At 40.7% G+C, this 18,497-nt stretch overlaps 1 protein-coding gene across 10 annotated transcripts in view; it reads right to left on the reverse strand.

Annotated features, from left to right (window-relative positions):
- STK39 (serine/threonine kinase 39) overlaps positions 1–18,497 on the reverse strand; it is a 323,493-nt gene that overhangs the window by 179,972 nt on the left and 125,024 nt on the right. For all 10 annotated transcript variants that reach the window (XM_049106329.1, XM_049106336.1, XM_049106335.1 and 7 more), the window contains exons 6-10: positions 17,044–17,153; positions 16,722–16,823; positions 14,479–14,612; positions 4,665–4,713; positions 4,496–4,561 (exon numbers count right to left, since the gene is read on the reverse strand). In XM_049106329.1, the coding sequence (XP_048962286.1) occupies positions 4,496–4,561; positions 4,665–4,713; positions 14,479–14,612; positions 16,722–16,823; positions 17,044–17,153 (461 nt within the window). The remainder of the gene's footprint in view (positions 1–4,495; positions 4,562–4,664; positions 4,714–14,478; positions 14,613–16,721; positions 16,824–17,043; positions 17,154–18,497) is intronic.

Consider the following 18,497-nt stretch of genomic DNA (forward strand, 5'->3'; position numbering starts at 1 on the left):
TCAGTGAGTTTTAGCTACAGAAAGTGTATCAACAGGAGTGTGAACGTGGTGACTCAAGGTCCGCATCATTAACCGAAAGCAGAGACACCAGCCGACTCTGACACTTAGATGCTCCTAGGGAAAATGCACACAGCCCTAAGCATCCGCATGCAAGTTTAGCAGAATGCTTTATACTCTGCCCCATTCAGTGAACCCAGTAGTGGAACAGCACATGCTCAAGCTCTCAAACCCCTAAAGATGGCTGGGGACAGGCCCCTAAAAAGTCATGTGAGGAGGAGTGATGGCTATGAAGCATTTTCTCATGCATGAGGATAAGTGAAAAGTCAAAAAGAAATGATAGCTGTACTTAACCTTGTTCTCAAGGGTCATGATCTGCATGTTCTCATTTAGAACTCCCAGAATGTCTTGTGGCCCAAGAAAATCAAATCTCATTACCTGTCACCACATGCCTGAGGTCCAACAGCATTTCCATTTCACAGACAGAAAAATTAGGGCAAAAGAAAATCAATTTGATCCCCTTCCTGTCTAAATCTGTGATTACATAAATATTTTTTATTTTAAATATCTAGCATAATTTTAAAACCAAATGAAACCAAACCAGAGGTTAAACTGTCTGTCAGGGGGAGAAAACCCAAAAGGACCAGATACTCTGCTTTCAGGAAGAAGACAAATATCTCTGATTTCTGCAATGACCACACACATACACACACACGTACACAATCATTGTATGCCGCTAAATTACCAGGAAAGCCACACTGGTCTATTTTTTTTTTTCCTGATTTAGAAGAATCCATCTGGATGAAGACAAGATCACCTACCCACATGGAATTCCATGGCCCCCAAACAGTGCTTCACATTCTGGCCAAACATGAATCTGACAGGCGTCTACCTCACACGCCAAAGGACAGCACTGGCGGGCTCCCTGGGGCTTCTTGAAAGCAGCTATAACTGGCCCCTCTCTCTTTTATTTTTTTTCCCTCTCTCTTTTAAAGATGAGAAATATTCATATTTTAAAAAACACACATATTGAAAAATTATCTCTTAATTTTTGTTACCATAAGGGAGGAGAAGCAGACACTGTTGCTTATGACAACAAATTTCCAATCGACACAAGTTGCCTAAATGTACAGAGAGCTGATCAACAGGCCCAGCTGTCATGTAAACAACAGTATATCAATAGACTGTCTGTTTTGATTTTTAAAACAACAAACCAAGGAGACAAAAATCAGCAACAAGTGGCATCTGAAGAACAGATGTACACCAGGAAACCAGAGTGTGATCAACCAGGAGGCGCCACAGCAAATAGGAAAGTAAGCAGCTGAGTAGATGTCAATAGTAGGTATCAATAAAGAGAAGTCCAAAAATGGATGACACAAATAACACAAAGACTCCCCTGTACCAACTTTCAAGTTGAATTTACTTACGTGCTGTAAGAGCCTAAGACAAGCACATCCTATGACAAAGGTTTCCAATGCTCATGGTGACTGAAATAATATTTACTTCCACGTGGCCAAGCCTGCCAGAGAAGTTTCAAGCAAGGAACAGCTTCCCAACATCATGCACCCCACACAGGGAGAAAGGTCTGCTGTTAACAGGAATCCTAGGAACAAGTGTACGCCCAGCATTTTGGGTACGTAAAAAACAGAGCTTAGGGTGGCTGTTCCTTGGTATACGCAAGCCGAAGAGTTCACTGGGTTAGCAAACATTTGTGGGCACTTGCTATGAGAGAGACATGCGCTGTGATCGATATTCTGGTCAGCATACCTCCCATGGAACCGATGGGCAAGAAATGGGGTGAGGCTGAGAGCCTAAGTGCGCTTGGAAACGAGAATGAGAACAGGAAAACAGCAGAACTTAATGAAGCAAGCTACAGCTATAGAGCAAGAATGATATTACCATTGGCTCCTCTTTCCTAGAAGACATTTAAAGAATTAATTTTTTAAAAAGATATTATTTATTTATTCCTGAGAGATACAGAGAGAGAGGCAGAGACACAGGCAGAGGGAGAAGCAGGCTCCATGCAGGGAGCCCGATTCGGGACTCGAACCCAGGACCCAGGGTCATGCCCTGAGCCGAAGGCAGACGCTCAACCACTGAGTCACCCAGGCACCCCTAAGGAATTAATTTATATTCTCCCTTTACTCTTCTCTGTGACTGAGATGTGTAGACATTTTCCATTCAAAGGGATGGACGACAAAACAAGCCCTGAGGTTTAAGTCTAAAATCCACGAGCAAGTAAACGGCAAAAGACACGCTTGAAAAATCACATCTCTCCAAATTCTAGCTACTTACTGTTTAAGATATGTGCAAAATGGGGTTTGGAGCGCCAAGCACGCTAATGTGCAAGAAATAATTTAAATATTTTTTTTAAAAAGAAAGAAAATAAAGCTGGAACCTGAAGAGCTTCTTCATTTTCTCAAAATGATAGAGTTTCAAGGAAAAGTACATGCTGGTGAGGAAAGTATAGGTGGTTCACTTGAGCTGGAGTGCACAGCATCAGGCTGGAAGTTGAAACGGTGCCAGGAATTCAAGGCTAAGGAGGTTGCCCTTTATTTGATAGGAACTTTATTTTTTCATTTATGTGTTTTTGGGGTCGCTTTCGTTTAATTTTGGGAACTTCTTTTAAGCAATGAAGTGACATGATCAGAGAGTTAATCTGGCAACAACACCTACAACAGATCAGAAAGGGGGAGCAGAATGGAGGGATTGCAACTGTCTGGTCAAAGCCAGGAGGAGAAGGTTCCAAGCACTGTGCTAGAGGACTCGGAGAGGGGCTAGACGGGAAGGACACGGGGGCAACGAGGTCTCAAACACAAAAATAATCCCAGCGCCCTGAGGTCGGGTGACTCAGCCAGAAACACAGAACACAGGAAGATTAGGTTTGGGAGGGCAGGGAACCCCCTTGGAAACTACACCTCAGAGGCCACCAGGCCGCTTGACAGGGCTGGTGGGGTGGGGGTGGGGGGCTGCAGCTCTGGGGAGAAAACAGGCCTTGCACACCCCCTCCAGGGGAACAGCTACCAGACGAGACCAGACAAAACTAGCAGAACAAGTCGAGACCAACAAAACTGTTCTCTGGGGATGGCACAAACGGAACAAGGCAACGCTCCCTAACAGCATTTTCCAACTCTGGCTAACACTTTAGGTGCCTGAGCGAAGCCCCATGCCAGGCTCGCCCAGCCCAGGGAGTCTCTCCTGGGTCCTCCTTGGGCCTTCTGTGCAGAGCCCTCAGACTGTGGTCGGGCACTGGTACTTTCTGTTGCCTCAAACTGAAGCTTTAGCTTTCCTGGGCCGCCCCTTGAGATGTGCCACTCTGATGGACCGTCCGCCAATCTTTCCCTTTTCCCTCAGAGACATCCCGCAGACCAGCCCTGGCTCTGGTCTACGCAGTCAACACAGCAATCCCCCAGCCGCCACACGGGCCCACAGCCCAAAGAACTCTGCTGGGCCCCGGAGGGCCTCGGACACCTGGACAGAGAGGGTCATTTCTTAAAAACTACTTCCAAATTCGCTTCAAACAATGTGAAGACACCTGCTAAATGAACTCCATACAGAATGTTTTAGAAAAGGCAATGTCTGGAATGTAACATTCAGAGTTACTTAACCAAGGCATCATGAGATGCAATCTCTGATGCATATTTCTCTGCCAGTTTTATTTCAGAGCATACAACTCAGATTTATATCAGCTTTCCCCATAACTATTAAATATAAAAAAGGGGAAGGGGAGGAAGAGAACCTTCCTGTCTAAATCTGTGATTACATAAATATTTTTTATTTTAAATATCTAGCATAATTTTAAAACCAAATGAAACCAAACCAGAGGTTAAACTGTTAGGTTTCACACCATAATGAAATCAGTAACTACAAATAAATAAAACTCTGGATAAATACATAAACAAATGCAGTCACACACACCATCTAAAGAATCTAAAACCAAGAATGGAAAGTTTTTCAGATAATCATTAACATAATTTAGTTAACATACGGTAAATTACAAGAGGGGCCAGGGTCTTTTATAAGGAAAAGATTGACATCCCACAGATACTCAAGATAACCAATAAATCTGTAAATGAAATCAGAGTTGAAAAAATGACCATTAAAAACAAATTGGGGTTTTTGTTTTGTCATTTCAAACTGCTTAAAAATGACTTGCTCCTCTTCTGTGAAATTTCCAAAGGAAAGATACTCAAGGCTCTTTCCTCTCCAGTGTCCCAGCCTCGTCACAATCCCCTCTCCCCTCTGACCCTCTTTGAGCAAAGCTGATAAATGGAAAAATGAAATCATTCAAGCTGTTTCCACCAACACATAACAGCAAGCCGGAGATACCTGAAAGGCAAAATTCATCTCTCTGAGGAATCACTAATCAGATAACCTCTGAATAACGCATCCTGAGTATGTGACATTCTTTTTCCAGTGTTTCTGTGGGTCTCATTTCCCTGGGAGGGGGGCGGTGGGGAGCAGCCCTTGCTGGGTCACAAAGGCTAGTGGTGCTTACCTTTTTGGCTCTTTGGGCTATGTCTGGGGTTCTTGTAAGCAGCTTCTCAATCAGGTACTCTCTGTTCTGAAAAACAAATGTTCCCAACAGTTCAACACCAAATATCATACACAGAAATTCATAGTGATTTCAAAATAGCAGATTTATGTAGGTTTTTTAAGTATGTTACCTTGGCTTTCTGGAAGAATTTGCATTTTAAAAGTTCTGCGGCTGTGGGCCTGAAAAATCAATAATAAATTAGAGTTGAAACAATGACCACTCAATAAATACACTGCCTTGACGAAACAACCAAGTTCTAGAGTATTTCTGGAAAACCAGTTTCAGGAATAGCAAAACCAGAAACTAAATTAAATCATAAACGGGCTCTAAATAAAACCAGGGCTGATTTTCCAGTTCTTTCCAAATACCCCTACTGCAAAACACATAAGCTCCTGTAAGTTAAATATTTGGGGCATGATCAATTTTCCACCCTTCATCTTTACACCTCACTAAGTGAATTCAGTCTTTCTGAAAGGTGGCAGACTGACACGTCTGTGAGCTAAATTCCTGTATTTATTAAGAAGCTTTGCAAGGTGCAATATGACCCTGTCAAAGAAATTATAGTCTACTGAGTTCTATGATTCCCCAAGAACAGCAGTTACTACAAGGTGTCCACATCATGTGGACAAGCTCTGTCTGCCCACTGAGGGATCCTGTCTCAATTGTATATGCCCCACTTGTTTTCAGGCGGAGGGAAATGCTATGGTGATTCATAAAATGCAAACTCCTGTAAAAGCATTACCGGACTGGTCTGATTGTCTCCTCCTGATGCCATTTATCTTGTTTTTCTACCCTGGATTTCCTATAAACTAAAAATTAGGTCTAAAAACTTGACTAGGAGGCACGTGGGGGGCTCAGCAGTTGAGCGTCTGCCTTCGGCTCTGGTCGAGATCCCGAGGTCCTGGGATCAAGTTCAGTGTCAGGTTTCCCTCGGGAAGCCTGCTCCTCCCTCTGCCTGTGTCTCTGCCTCACTCTGTGTCTCTTGTTTTTTTCTTTTTTTTTTTTTTACTATTTTGTTTATTTATTCATGAGGGACACAGAGAGAAGAGAGAGAGAGAGAGAGAGAGAGAGGCAGAGACACAGGCAGAGGGAGAAGGAGGCTCCATGCAGGGAGCCTGACGTGGGACTCGATCCCAGGTCTCCAGGATCATGCCCTGGGCTGAAGGCGGCGCTAAACTGCTGAGCCACCAGGGCTGCCCTCTGTGTCTCTTGTGAATAAATAAAATCTTTTAAAAATAAAAGTAAAAAAAAAAAAAAAAAAACCTGACCAGGCTGCATGAAGCATGTGGGGTGAGGCATGCTTCATAGATGACACCATGCACTCCTCCTACTGTATATCAGAAGCACATAATGTTAGGTTATCTCACTGGGAGTGATGCCAAGTTTTAACCAATGATCCCCTGCCCTGAGACCTCTCCACTGTAAGGGTATCCTGTGGGGTAACACTGTGGCCTTATAGGAGTGTTCTATTCCCTAAGGGTTTTAGCCTCTTTGTCTTAAATAATTATTTCAGAGCAGATAGTAGAATGCTGATTTTCTACTTCTATTATTCCTTCCACATCTATTAACTAGCATTCTTCCATATAGGACAGCTTCCTTCCTCAATAGTTTTCCTTCTAAAACAAACAGCCAAGCAGATAGAATCAGATACCTCTAGACTAGAAGATAATCAATAAGACAACTGTCCTCCTCTCTTCAAAAAGTCAGTGTCATAGAGGAAGAGGAGAGAAGTAAGAGGACTGTTGCAGATTAAAACAGACATAAATAAATAAATAAATAAATAAATAAATAAATAAATAAATAAAAATAATAATAAATAAAACAGACTTAAAGAAACAAAACCAAATGCCATAAGTGACCCTTGTCTAAATCCTGCCATTGGAAGGCGAAAGGGGAGGAGCTATAAAAGACATTCGGAAATAAGTAGATATATGTGAATATGCTGGGTATGAAGGACATTTGAAGGAATTACTGGTTATTTTCTTAGGTGTGGAAAGGTATTGTGGTTATACAGGAACATGTTTTTATTTGTAGGGAAAGCAAGCTGAAACATTAAGTCTGTTACTTTCAAACTGTTCAGCAAATAAAATGTGGGGAAGCAGATACAGCAGATATGAAAAATGTTCATGATTGTTGCATCTAGCTGGTGCCATAGAAGGAAACACTGTACTGTTTTTTCACCCTTTTCTGTGTATTTAAATTTTTTCATAATAAAAAAATTGGGGAGCATTATTGAATAAGGTACACACATTATTATGTTGAGAGGGGTGCAAGTTTAAAAGGAGTCCTCAGATGTGAAAAGATTGGAAACCACCGCTTGGGAACCAGGCAACTCCATTAAAATGTGTCCAGGGACTGAACCCAAGCATACGGAAAAATTAGGAAAAGTCGTTAAGTACATGGCTGTCGAAACCATGTGAGTCTACAGGGGCCTTAAACTGCATTTCGGTGCAAAGAAGTTTTCTATTTAAATTGTTATTGCTCTTTTTCTCAGCTTCATGTGGAACACTGGCTAGAGGGACCTGACAAAGAACCCCAATCACCATAGCCACAGCAATAAACAGCTGTTAATTGCTAACTGCTTTGAGTAAATAAAGGTCTAAACAACAGGTGGGCCGCGATTTACATTTTGCGTGCCATATCCCCTCAGCGAGCTTGTTCAAATTCAATGAATTCGTACCTTGTTAAATGGGCTCCCTAGAACTAAAAATGATGCTGCTATTTTACATGATTTAACTTTGGTTGTTCACTTAATGTACACTCTTACTGATCGTGGGCAATGTTTTTGGCCTCGCACTACTCCAAACTCATCCTTCATTCCCTCTGTAAATATTTAGTAAGCAAATCCTGACAAATCCTGTCAGGATTTGTGCTAGGTGCCAGGCCTACAGTAGTGAACACGACAGACGCTGACACTACCTCCAACAACTTAGAATCTAGCAGACAAGAGTTAGCGTGTGTGGTTAGATGGGATGAGGCTGGTCAGAACATCAAACACGGGACTGGAGTTCCGGGGGAAGGGGAAGACCGCAGAGAAAACACACAGGACGACAGTCACGCCGTACTGAGCGAGACCCAGGGTCATGTTTGGCACCTCAGAACATGAAACAGAATTCTAAAACCCAAGAGGCACACCAAATAACTTGCACTTAACTCTTTTAAGTGAAAAGGAACCTAAGAAAATCAAGACTTGAGGCCACTGATTCGGTTAAATCCCTCATCACCCTTGGTCATGACGTACAGTCATCACAGCCCCCCAGCCAGACTCTCTGCTACATCTCTCTTCTTCATTCTAACCCATCGTCTACCTTGCTCCAGAGCTGGCTCTATAAAAACCCGATTCTTATCCATCCTAACAGATTTCAGTGGCCAGAGAGATGCTGGCTCCTCCATCTTCATTTCCCATGGCAACCCTTGTGAACTCTGTCCTCCAGCTACAGTGACACTCTCACCCTTCTCCTGCTCCTTATGACAAAGCACACACTGCATTTCTTCAAAAAATTTTGTAACTGACTGGCACAGCCTTGCTCATCAGTCAAGAACCACTTTACATGTCATCATCTTCAGAGCTACTTTGTTCGGCTCCTCCAAGTAGAATTCCCATTGCTCCCTACTCGGTGCTCACACACCCTTCTACCCACACTCCTGTTCTGGAATTATCTGTTCCTATGCCTTCCCGCCTCCACACCCCACTAGGTTATAAGCCCTTTCAAGACAGGGACCACACAGTATTCATTCTTTTATATCCCCAATGTCCAACACAGACCAGAAAATTATCATAGCTCAATTTCCATACCATAACCAAATATGGGGTAGAAGTGATGCTACCAGACATTCGGACACAGAACCACAATTCTCTGAGCCAAATTTAGTCAACGCCAAATTCTAAGCATCTGTTCAAGATAGTAGGGAACAGGATAACGATGTAATGAAAATAATATCCATGCTAACAAAAGAAAAAGAAAGGAAGAAAGAAAAGAAACAGGAAAAGAAAGAGAGAGGAAAGGGTTAAGTCCACGAGGTCCTGAAGTGGAGAGCCACAACACAAGCTTCCCTCGCTCCTCTGTACCCGGCCTCCTCCTTCCACACACTAAGGGTCAGGGGTAGGACCAAAACCGAAAGAGGACTGGGAAATGCAGACATACCTCAAGATACAGAGCTGGGGAGATACCTTCCCTTCCCTTCCTCATTTCTATGGTAGCCAAATCTATAAAGGGGAAAAGCATGCTACAGAGAAAACCCCCTTCTCTGCACTCTCCATTCTGAGCCTTCATCAATAAATACAATCACATAAGAAATGAGAAATGGTTTACAGGAGCTACATTCCTTCCTCTATAGGCTCAATATTTATATTAATAGGTTATACAGGTCATACAAAATAATAGGTCTACTCTATACAGAGAAGAACTAAACAGTAGATCCTCTGTGCGCTCAAATGCCATCAAGCGTCTATAGCTTTGGAGGTAGAACCGTACAAGTGCCGAGCTATCTCCATAAGAAAGTATGGGGAAGGGGATCCCTGGGTGGCTCAGTGGTTTAGCACCTGCCTTTGGTCCAGGGCGCGATCCTGGAGTCCCGGAATCGAGTCCCACATCGGGCTCCCTGCATGGAGCCTGCTTCTCCCTCTGTCTGTGTCTCTGCCTCTCTCTCTCTCTCTACGTCTATCATAAATAAATAAATAAATCTTAAAAAAAAAAAAAAAGAAAGAAAGTATGGGGAAGTGGAACTGAAAAGAACGAGGAAAATGAAGGAGGAAGAAAGTAATAGAAGGCATGAGAGAAGGTGAGGTACATGCTGCCCATCTGAATTTGGGGGTTTTGTGTTTTGTTCACTTGTTTGTTTTAGTTTTATGCTATAGCAACTACCAGTACAGGGTTAATATGGAGCCATCAATGGGGCCGGCCTCTGAGTGAGTAGCACATAAGAGAAGGAATCCTGCAAGCACAGTTATGTCTTACATGGCTGATAACATTTTCAAATAACGCAACATAATATAAATACAGACACTGCTGTACAAGGAAAGCTATAATGCTATACCAGCAACCCAAATAATGGTATAGGCTATGAATGATGAATTCATTTTAAAATCCTTCAAAACAACGCAGTAGTCTGTAAGTACCAACATTCTCAGAAGAAAATCTCTTAAAGAATTCAATTAACACATATGGATGAACCAAAGTCCACTGAGACTTAAAATAATTTTCAAAGGATTCAGGATGAACATGATACAGTTTAAGTAGTTCTAACAATCTGTATTATAATTTTTAAAATCTCACTGACCTCAAGCAGAGTTGCATCTCTCACCCTATCCTCCCTTTAAAGGAAATATTCAAGTTTAATTCACGTATAATGAATTTATCATTGTGCTAGCCACCCTCTTGTTGCTCAAAGAAAATGCTGGCTCCTTTTATAGTTGCCATCCACATGAAGTACATAATCTACAGGATTATGGCTCATTTTTTTAAAGAAATAACTAAACATTCTGCTCTGCAAATATAAGCACCTCTCAGTCTATGCCAATGCAGAGACAGACTTGGATGAGGCAAATAGCTCTAACACCCCAGCTCTCTTTTATTAGGAAAGTTCAATGAGTTCTCAGGATTGGCAGAAAACACAGCTTCTTCTCAGCTAGCCTGAGGGCTCCTGCACAGGACTGGATCTGTTCTGGTCACTGTGATATGTTTCTATTCATTGCTAAAAAGGTACTCAGCTAGATCTGGATTTTGGTACCTGTCGGTTGCTTTCAGATTATAAGCTGATGATCTATATGGAAACTAAACAAAAATTATCAAAAATCTTGCATTTACTCCTCAACCCATTTGAATCTGGTTTGTTTCTGAAACACTCTTCAATAAGTCCAAATCACCCCCAAATTGCAAGCTCACAGTTGTTTCCAGTTGCTCAAGAAATATCAAATATGTAATACAGATCTGACACGGTGGATAGAAAGATATAAAGATGAATGACACAGGTTCTCCTTCTAAAAGACTTACAATCTTACGAGGAAATTGGATGTGTAAGTCAATAAATGCACAGAGGATGGTAAGTGTTACAAGAGACATCTCCTCAACATACTATAGAAAAACTAAGAGTTGCAATAATTCCACTTGGTCAGGAAGGAAACAGCAAATAACGAACAGCAAGCCCAATTCCCTGAATATTTAAGAACTCATAGGCACTATGCTACCCACATTTTTTTTTAATAAGATGTATTTATTTATTTTGAGAGAGAGCACACATGCAAAAGGGGTGGGGGACAAGGGGAGAGGGACTCTCAAGCAGACAGTGAGGACAGTACCTGACATGGGGCTGAGGACAGTGCCTGAGATGGGGCTCGATCATACTACCTCAAGATTATGACCTGAGCCAAAACCAAGAGCCAGATGCTCAACCAACTGAGCTACCCAGAAGCCCCTATGCTATCCTCTCTTGGTGCATTACTGTATTCCATCTTCATGACAATCCAATGAAGTAGGTGCTATTAGACCCATTTACAGACTTAGGAAACTAAGTCATGTAGCTGATGAGAAAGTAGAGCTAGGAATCTCACCCAGATTTATCTAACTCTAAGGACATGGGGTCTTTCATGTAAGCATTAAAAGAGGGTAGAAGGGGGACAGAGGAAGAGGAAGAACCTTTAAACAACATAAATAAAGGCAGAGAAGACAGGAAATATTCATGGTTTCTTTCAGATTTGTGTAGCAATTAAATGTTTACTTAAGTAATGAATACATATTTTAAAACCGCATCCTATATAATAAATAGTTCAACGATATTGGTTTTTTTCCCATTCTCATGTTTCATGATTTTTTTTTTCTTTTAAAGAAGAAATATAAATGGCCAACGGACACATGACAAGATCACTCATCATCAGAGAAATGCAAATCAAAATCACAAGGGGAACCGGGCTGGCTCAGCCAGTAGAACAATACGATGCTTGATCTAAGGGTTGTGAGTTTGAACCCCATGCTAGGGGAGAGTTTACTTGAAAAAATGAATTTAACTTACTTGAAAAAAAAAACACAATGAAATATCACCTTACACCTGTCAGAATGGCTAGTCAAGAAGATAAGAGACAAATGTTGGTGAGGATGTGGAGAAAAAGGAAACTTTGTGCTCTATTAGTGGGAATGCAAATTGGTACAGCCACAGTGGAAAAACAGTATGGAAGTTCCTCAAAAAATTAAAAACAGAATTACCATATGATCTAGTAATTCTATTACTGGGGATTTACCTAAGGAAAATCAAAGAAAACACTAATCCAAAAAGATAAATGCACAACCTATGTTTATTGTAGCATTATTAGCAATAGCCATGGTATGGAAGCAACTCAAGTGTCTATTGATAGATGAATGGATAAAGAAAATATGGTACATATATACAATGGAACACTATTCAGCCTTAAAAAGGAATGAGATTGGCCATTTGCAACAACATGGATGGACCTAGCAGATATAATGCTAAGTGAAATAAGTTAGAGAATGACAAATTCCATATGATTTCACTCATATGTAGAATCCAAGAAACAAACCAAACAAACAAACAAAACAGACTCTTAAATATAGAGAGCAAAATGATGGTTGCCAGAGGAAAGGTGGGTGGGGAGGATGGGTGAATAGGTGATGGGGATTAAGAGTACACTTACCGTGATAAGCACCAAGTAATGTATAGAGGTTTTGAATCATTATACTGTACACCTAAAACTGCTATAACACTGTCTGTTAATTATACTTCAATTTTTTAAAGAAAGAGTCCCCAGGAATTTGGTGCACCAATACTGTTTGTTATAGGGGACAGTTGCACAATAGTGAGATTAGATTAGATTATAACAAAAATATCTAAAATAAGTCCTTAAACTATTAATACTGGGCAGCCCCGGTGGCCCAGCAGTTGAGTGTCTGCCTGCAGCCCAGGGTGTGATCCTGAAGTCCCGGGATCGAGTCCCAAGTCGGGCTCCCTGCATGGAGCCTGCTCCTCCCTCTGCCTGTGTCTCTGCCTCTCTTTCTGTGTGTGTCTTTCATGAATAAATAAATAAAATCTTTAAAAAAAAAACAAAACAAAACTATTAATACTTTGTAAACCAATAAGTTACTAAAAGAGTAATCTGAGGGGAAGACTTTGTAAGAATTCAAATATATGGTGCAAGGCTCTTTTGGAGAATTTTTTCTTTTTTTTTTTTTTAGGGTGGTGGGAACCTGATATTTGAGCTCATATAATAAATAACTCCTGGGAAGAATTTCAAGATTATTAAGAAATAAAGGAAAGTTTGTTAAATATAATGTATGACAACCTAATTTATTCTGACTAAACTACAAATTCCTAAAGAAATCTACTGCTGTATTATTAAAGTACACCAGCAATTCTATCCTACAGGATCTTTTTTCCAAAAGGGCTAGAATCGTGTGACATTACCCATCACCACCACTAGGTGGGATCTCAACTAGTTTGAGAATCCCAGAGACCATGAGCATTAACCCAGTGCCAACTGGGAAGACAGGTACCTCTCTCATAGGGCTCTGGAGGATGGAACTATTTCCTCGGTGATGCCAAAAATCACCAAAAAACAAAGGTAAGACAAGGAAGTGTTGCAGAACACAATCAGAATCTAAAAGTACTTTCCCCCAACAGGAGTGTGAAGTAACCTTAATGAAAGATCGCTGTAACTTCAGAAGAAAAACAAGCCCTACAAATCAAACATAAAAGGCAACTAAAATGTTTAAGCAGAAATAGCCTGTTGGTGTGACAAAACAATTATCCCTTTTACAGGAAATAACGTCAAGGTGCTTGATAGCAAACAGTCTTTAGACCTAGCTCCACGAAAATGGTGCGTGATACAGAAAAGATTCAAAGCAAATGCAGTAAAATGTAAAGGAACCCAGAGAGTAGCTACAAAGAATGGGGTAAAATAATGGAAATTGTGTTTAATCTAGAGAAGGGTTGCCTACTCAAACAGCAGATTACTATGTAAAGATAAAGGCTTAAGTTTCATAAAGGATATAAGGATACTGGAATCCCTCCGAAAGCAGGGTACTTCGCGGAGAAAGAAAGCTTCAAAAGAGAAGCCAGTTTTTACGTCTTCAAATGTAAGTATCAACTCAAACCGTTGGGTGGATGAGGTGGCCAGTGACCCCAGAGGCCTCTCCAGATCTGTGGTCTCTGCGGACAGTACGCTAGGGCCGTGCCGCACACGACCAAGCTCTGCCAAGGGACTCTAGCCCGGCAAGGCCTGAGTGGCTTGCGTCATTAACATTCTTCTTTAAGTGATAAAAGACACACACGGCTATATTATCACCAGCCAGGGTATTTCAAAGTCACAGAAATAAAGAAGGAAGAAACAAACTCCAAAAACAGGGACACTACAGAGCAGGGCAGTAGCCCAAGAATAAAGAGGAGTGACACGCATGTTAACTTCAAACCATTTGCTTCTGTTTATATGATTAATGTTTCTAATGCAAAAATCTTAATCTTCTTTACTGATAATCTTTTAAACAGCACAACTTGTTCTGCAACTAAAAGGAAGCTCATGCAAAATTCAATAGCTCTGCCCGGTTTAGACTGGAGCTAGCAGGATATTCAAATCCTGAGAGGTCAGCTCAACCTACACAGTACGGAATAGGAGCTCGGCTTCTGAGTGCACCACTGCCAATTTCTTTTGATTTCTGTTTTCCTTCATTTCCTTTGATGACAGAGCCCACACCTAACAAACACAGTGAATCTCATTAGCACTAAAAATTTTCCTCCACCTCTCTCCCTCATCCTCACCCCTCTCCGTCTTGGATCCACCCTGTCTTCCACTAACAGGTTGGAAACCAGGGGCCAGAGCAGGATTTCCCTTGAACTCGAAGTACCTTTCAGGTGTCCTCACACAGCCTTTTCCCAGCCACAAACAGAGCTTTGTCGTGATTCAAACCAGGTCATTAACTCATCCACCACGTCTGACATACCTTTTAGAAGGATCTTTCTGAAGACACAGTGAAAGTAATTTCCTAAAGGACTTGCCGTACTTTTTCATCATTTCCTTATCCTCCACTCCTGTTTCTAAAGTGGGTGGATCATTTTGCAAAGTCAACATTAACACCTGCAGCAGAAACAAGCACCAAGACAGAATCAGTACAGCCACCACTACGGTCGAGTTTTTAATTTTTCACAAAAGCATTAATAAAGACCATCTTTGAGGAGGTGCTTTCCCGTGATTTTAACCTTCCAGAAAGCGTGAGCTGAAAAGTATTATTTCCCTTTGCAAATCTGTTCACGTGCCCTTTCACCTCTTTGTTATTCCATTGACAGAACTTATAAAATCTGTTCTGTGTGTTAAGAAGGATGTCCCAAAGCGGCCAGGACAGACGTCTGGGAACTGGCTCGCTCTCACACAGCCTCCTGGAGGAGCACGTAGCTCCAACACAGGCTTAGTGAAGGCTGGGGCTCTGGCTGGGAAAGTGGGGGGTAGTGAGGGGGGCTTGGCCCAGAGCGACAGGGAACGGTCCTGCGTACAGGTCATTCATAAATAGGAAGCCCCCCACCCGGAACTCCAGGCTTCTGTTAACACACTGCCAACCCTAAAAATAAATCCACAACATCCCAGAATGTAACACATGATTTCCCCCTTTTTTTAAATGAGAAAACCTACAGAATATTACTTAAAATGGAGACAGTAAGACACTGAAGTTAGCCAGAATGTGAGTTACTGAAGACCATAACTGTGGCAAAAGGCCACGTTGCTTTGGGAGGGGGACAAAATAAATGCAAAACACTGCTTCCAATCAAAAAGGTAAAAATTCCATTCATTCACAACATCAAAATTACTTGTTTAAAAAAAGAGTAGAATTTGTAGTATTGACCTATAAAAGGAATAAACCTCATTAATGCATAAGTTGGCCTTAATTTATGCAAAAGTTATACATGCCAAGACTCCTTTCAAACACTTTCAGATGTGTGAATAGATGAAGGATTAAAGTGACAGTTTATTGTTTGTGGAGGATAATAGCAAATAGAAGAAAGTGGGAGAGCTGTTAAGTCCTAGCAGGGCCTCGCAGGATGCCAGACTGGGGTTAGCAATGTGACTGTGGATTCGGGTGGGCAACACGAAGGTTTGGGGGAAGAAAGACAATGAGAACTAAGAAAAAGTAATACAGAAAAACCAATGGAAGGAAAAATCCTCACAGTTGCTTCAGTGCTTTTTCTCTGAAAGGTCAATTCAATTGTTTCCACCTCAACTTTGAATTTTCTGCTAACAAAAGCAGGTATGTCTATAACACACACCCTAATCTTAAGTGTGTTGAAAATATGTATATAAATATAGTGAGAAAACAACAATGAAATGAACTACACTAAAACCTTAACAGGGATTGTCTGTGGTTGATGAGATTGTGAGTGATTATATTCTTCTCTGTTCTTGTTTGGACTCCAAATTTTTTCCCATAAGAATGTATTAACTTTTTAATCCGTGAAATTATTTAACTTTGTTTATCCTCTGGTTTTTCTTTTTTTTTTTTTTTTTTTTTTTAATCCTCTGGTTTTTCTTAATCCTCCTAAGTTTTTCCAGTATTTTCCTAGGGAAACACTGAAACAAACACTGTATTCTCTGTAAAATACTTTCACAATTTCCACCAATTATTTCAGCCCCCAAACAAATTCTAATTGGGTAAATCAGCTCTGATACCACCACCTCATAATAAGTGAAATAATAATGTAGGCCAGTTAAGGGAAAAACAAAAATCTGGACACAGTATCCAAATGTAGGTTATTGCCTAAAAACACTGGCCTCACTTATTTCAGATGAGTCACCAATATGACATTATGAGCACAGAGGGTGAAATGTTACAGATCATTAAAAAAAAAAATTGGGGAAATCCATCTGCAAAGATATCACTATAATCTATTTCTAGATTTTCCTTGGGAGTCTGGGGTCTTCTGCTATCAAAAGAGTAATGACCAGCATTTGTCACAGTTCTCAACCTCCATCTCATTCTTCAGATAGCTCTGTGCTAAGAATGTAAAGAGAGCTTCAAAGCTGGGAACTGTACCACTTTTGTCTTATTCTGTCCACATCAGACATATTGAACTTGGCTGCATTCCTCCATTAATTTTCCTCAGGTCTAAGAGAAAAATGACTATGTTTAAGAGAATTACAGAACAGATTCCGTTAATTCTATTTCAAGCCCAATATATTATTTCCAATAGTAATTACTTTCATAGGAGGATATTTGTGATAAGGCGCTGCTCCTGTTGCTAATTCAATGGCAGTTATTCCAAAACTCCACATGTCAGCCTTGAAGTCATAGCCTCTCACCTAAGAAAAGAACGAGGGAAAAACACAATTATAAAATAGGCATGTCACACACCATGAAGTCCATATTATGTTGGAAGTCTACAGCGTGTATGCACAACTTTGATATTACTTTGCTAAAGCCCAGCTAAACCTCAGTTACATGATGCATTCTAGGAAAGTGATTTGAATGAAATGTTAATACATTTAATGATACAAAACATCACTTTTTTTTTTTTTTTACCTGTTCCATGACTTCAGGGGCCATCCAACACGGAGTACCAACAAATGTTTTTCTTACTTTATTCCGGGTAACATCACCCCCTGTTGCTAAGAATGCACTTACCCCAAAATCTAAAAGAAAAACAAAAATCATCCTTATTTTATATAAGACATTATTGCTTACAAATTCCAACTTTATGAATCTCTCGTTTCCTAGTGACCTTTCCAATGATGCTGAATTGTTCCAAGTACCATGGAGTTCTCTTGGGGCACCCCAAGGCAATCCTGCCACCTGCCAGCCTACACTTCATTTATTTTTAAGATTTTATTTATTTATTCATGAGAGACACACAGAGAGAGAGAGAGAGAGAGAGGCAGAGACCCAGGCAGAGGGAGAAGCAGGCTCCATGCAGGGAGCCCGACGTGGGACTCAATCCCAGGACTCCAGGATCACGCCCTGAGCCAAAGGCAGACACTCAACCACTGAGCCACCCAGGGGTCCCCAGCCTACACTTTAGAGAGAACACCATCATGGGTAATGGGTCAGCAAGCCCACCAGTCCAGAAACCTCAGCATACCAAATCATATTTTCTACCAAAAAGGTATCAAAAGTTGTAACTAACCATACAGGGTTACATCAATATAAATAAAAATGCATTCTCAGAGCCCTAAGTATAAATCTTAGCTTTTAGCTAAGATTCATTTCAAAAACTCAGTTACAAGAATAGCATGGAAGCAGAAAAACTAGTATATGATGTAGTTTCTTTCTATGTGTTTCTTTTATTATGATTATTTTCCAGCCTCTCTAATTCCACATCATCAATGTTTGGGGAATAGGTTTTTCTTTTTAAGGTGGCTTGGGGGAGGGTGAAACAGAGGGGATTAAGAGTGCACTTATGGTGATGAGCACCGAGTAATGTAGGGGATTGCTGAATCATTATACTGAATACCCAAAACTGACATAACACTGTATGTTAATCATAATTCAATTAAAAAAATAAATAAAGGATAAATAAGACTCATCTTCCACATTCTCATGGCCTTGTTTAAATAGTGCTGACACCTTAGGAGAAATAATAACAGCAAATCCACAAACCCAGGTACATAAAGTCAACATGCCCAGGTTTGTACATATGTAGCAATCAACACAAAGGAAAAGCTCAGTCAGCAAAGATTGCCTTTTTTTCCCCCAATGTTTGCTTCCTGGATAATTTTCATAGGTATAGGTACAATGGTTTGTAAAATGAAATGCTACTCTTCTTAACATTCATTACACACTAGAAATTATTTTTGTGGGAAGATGAATTAGGCATACTGTACATACATACACACATGCATTTATGCAAAAACAATGTTCATATGTGACCACAGAGAAGGGAACACCGGTGATTATTAATGCACGCATTTCTGCGTAGATTTTTATTAGAAGCTAAAATTAGTTAATAAAGTACCAACTACTCAGGGCTAGCCTAGACC

The sequence above is a fragment of the Canis lupus genome, chromosome 36 (assembly GCF_003254725.2).
Source record: "Canis lupus dingo isolate Sandy chromosome 36, ASM325472v2, whole genome shotgun sequence".
Lineage (NCBI taxonomy): Eukaryota > Metazoa > Chordata > Mammalia > Carnivora > Canidae > Canis > Canis lupus.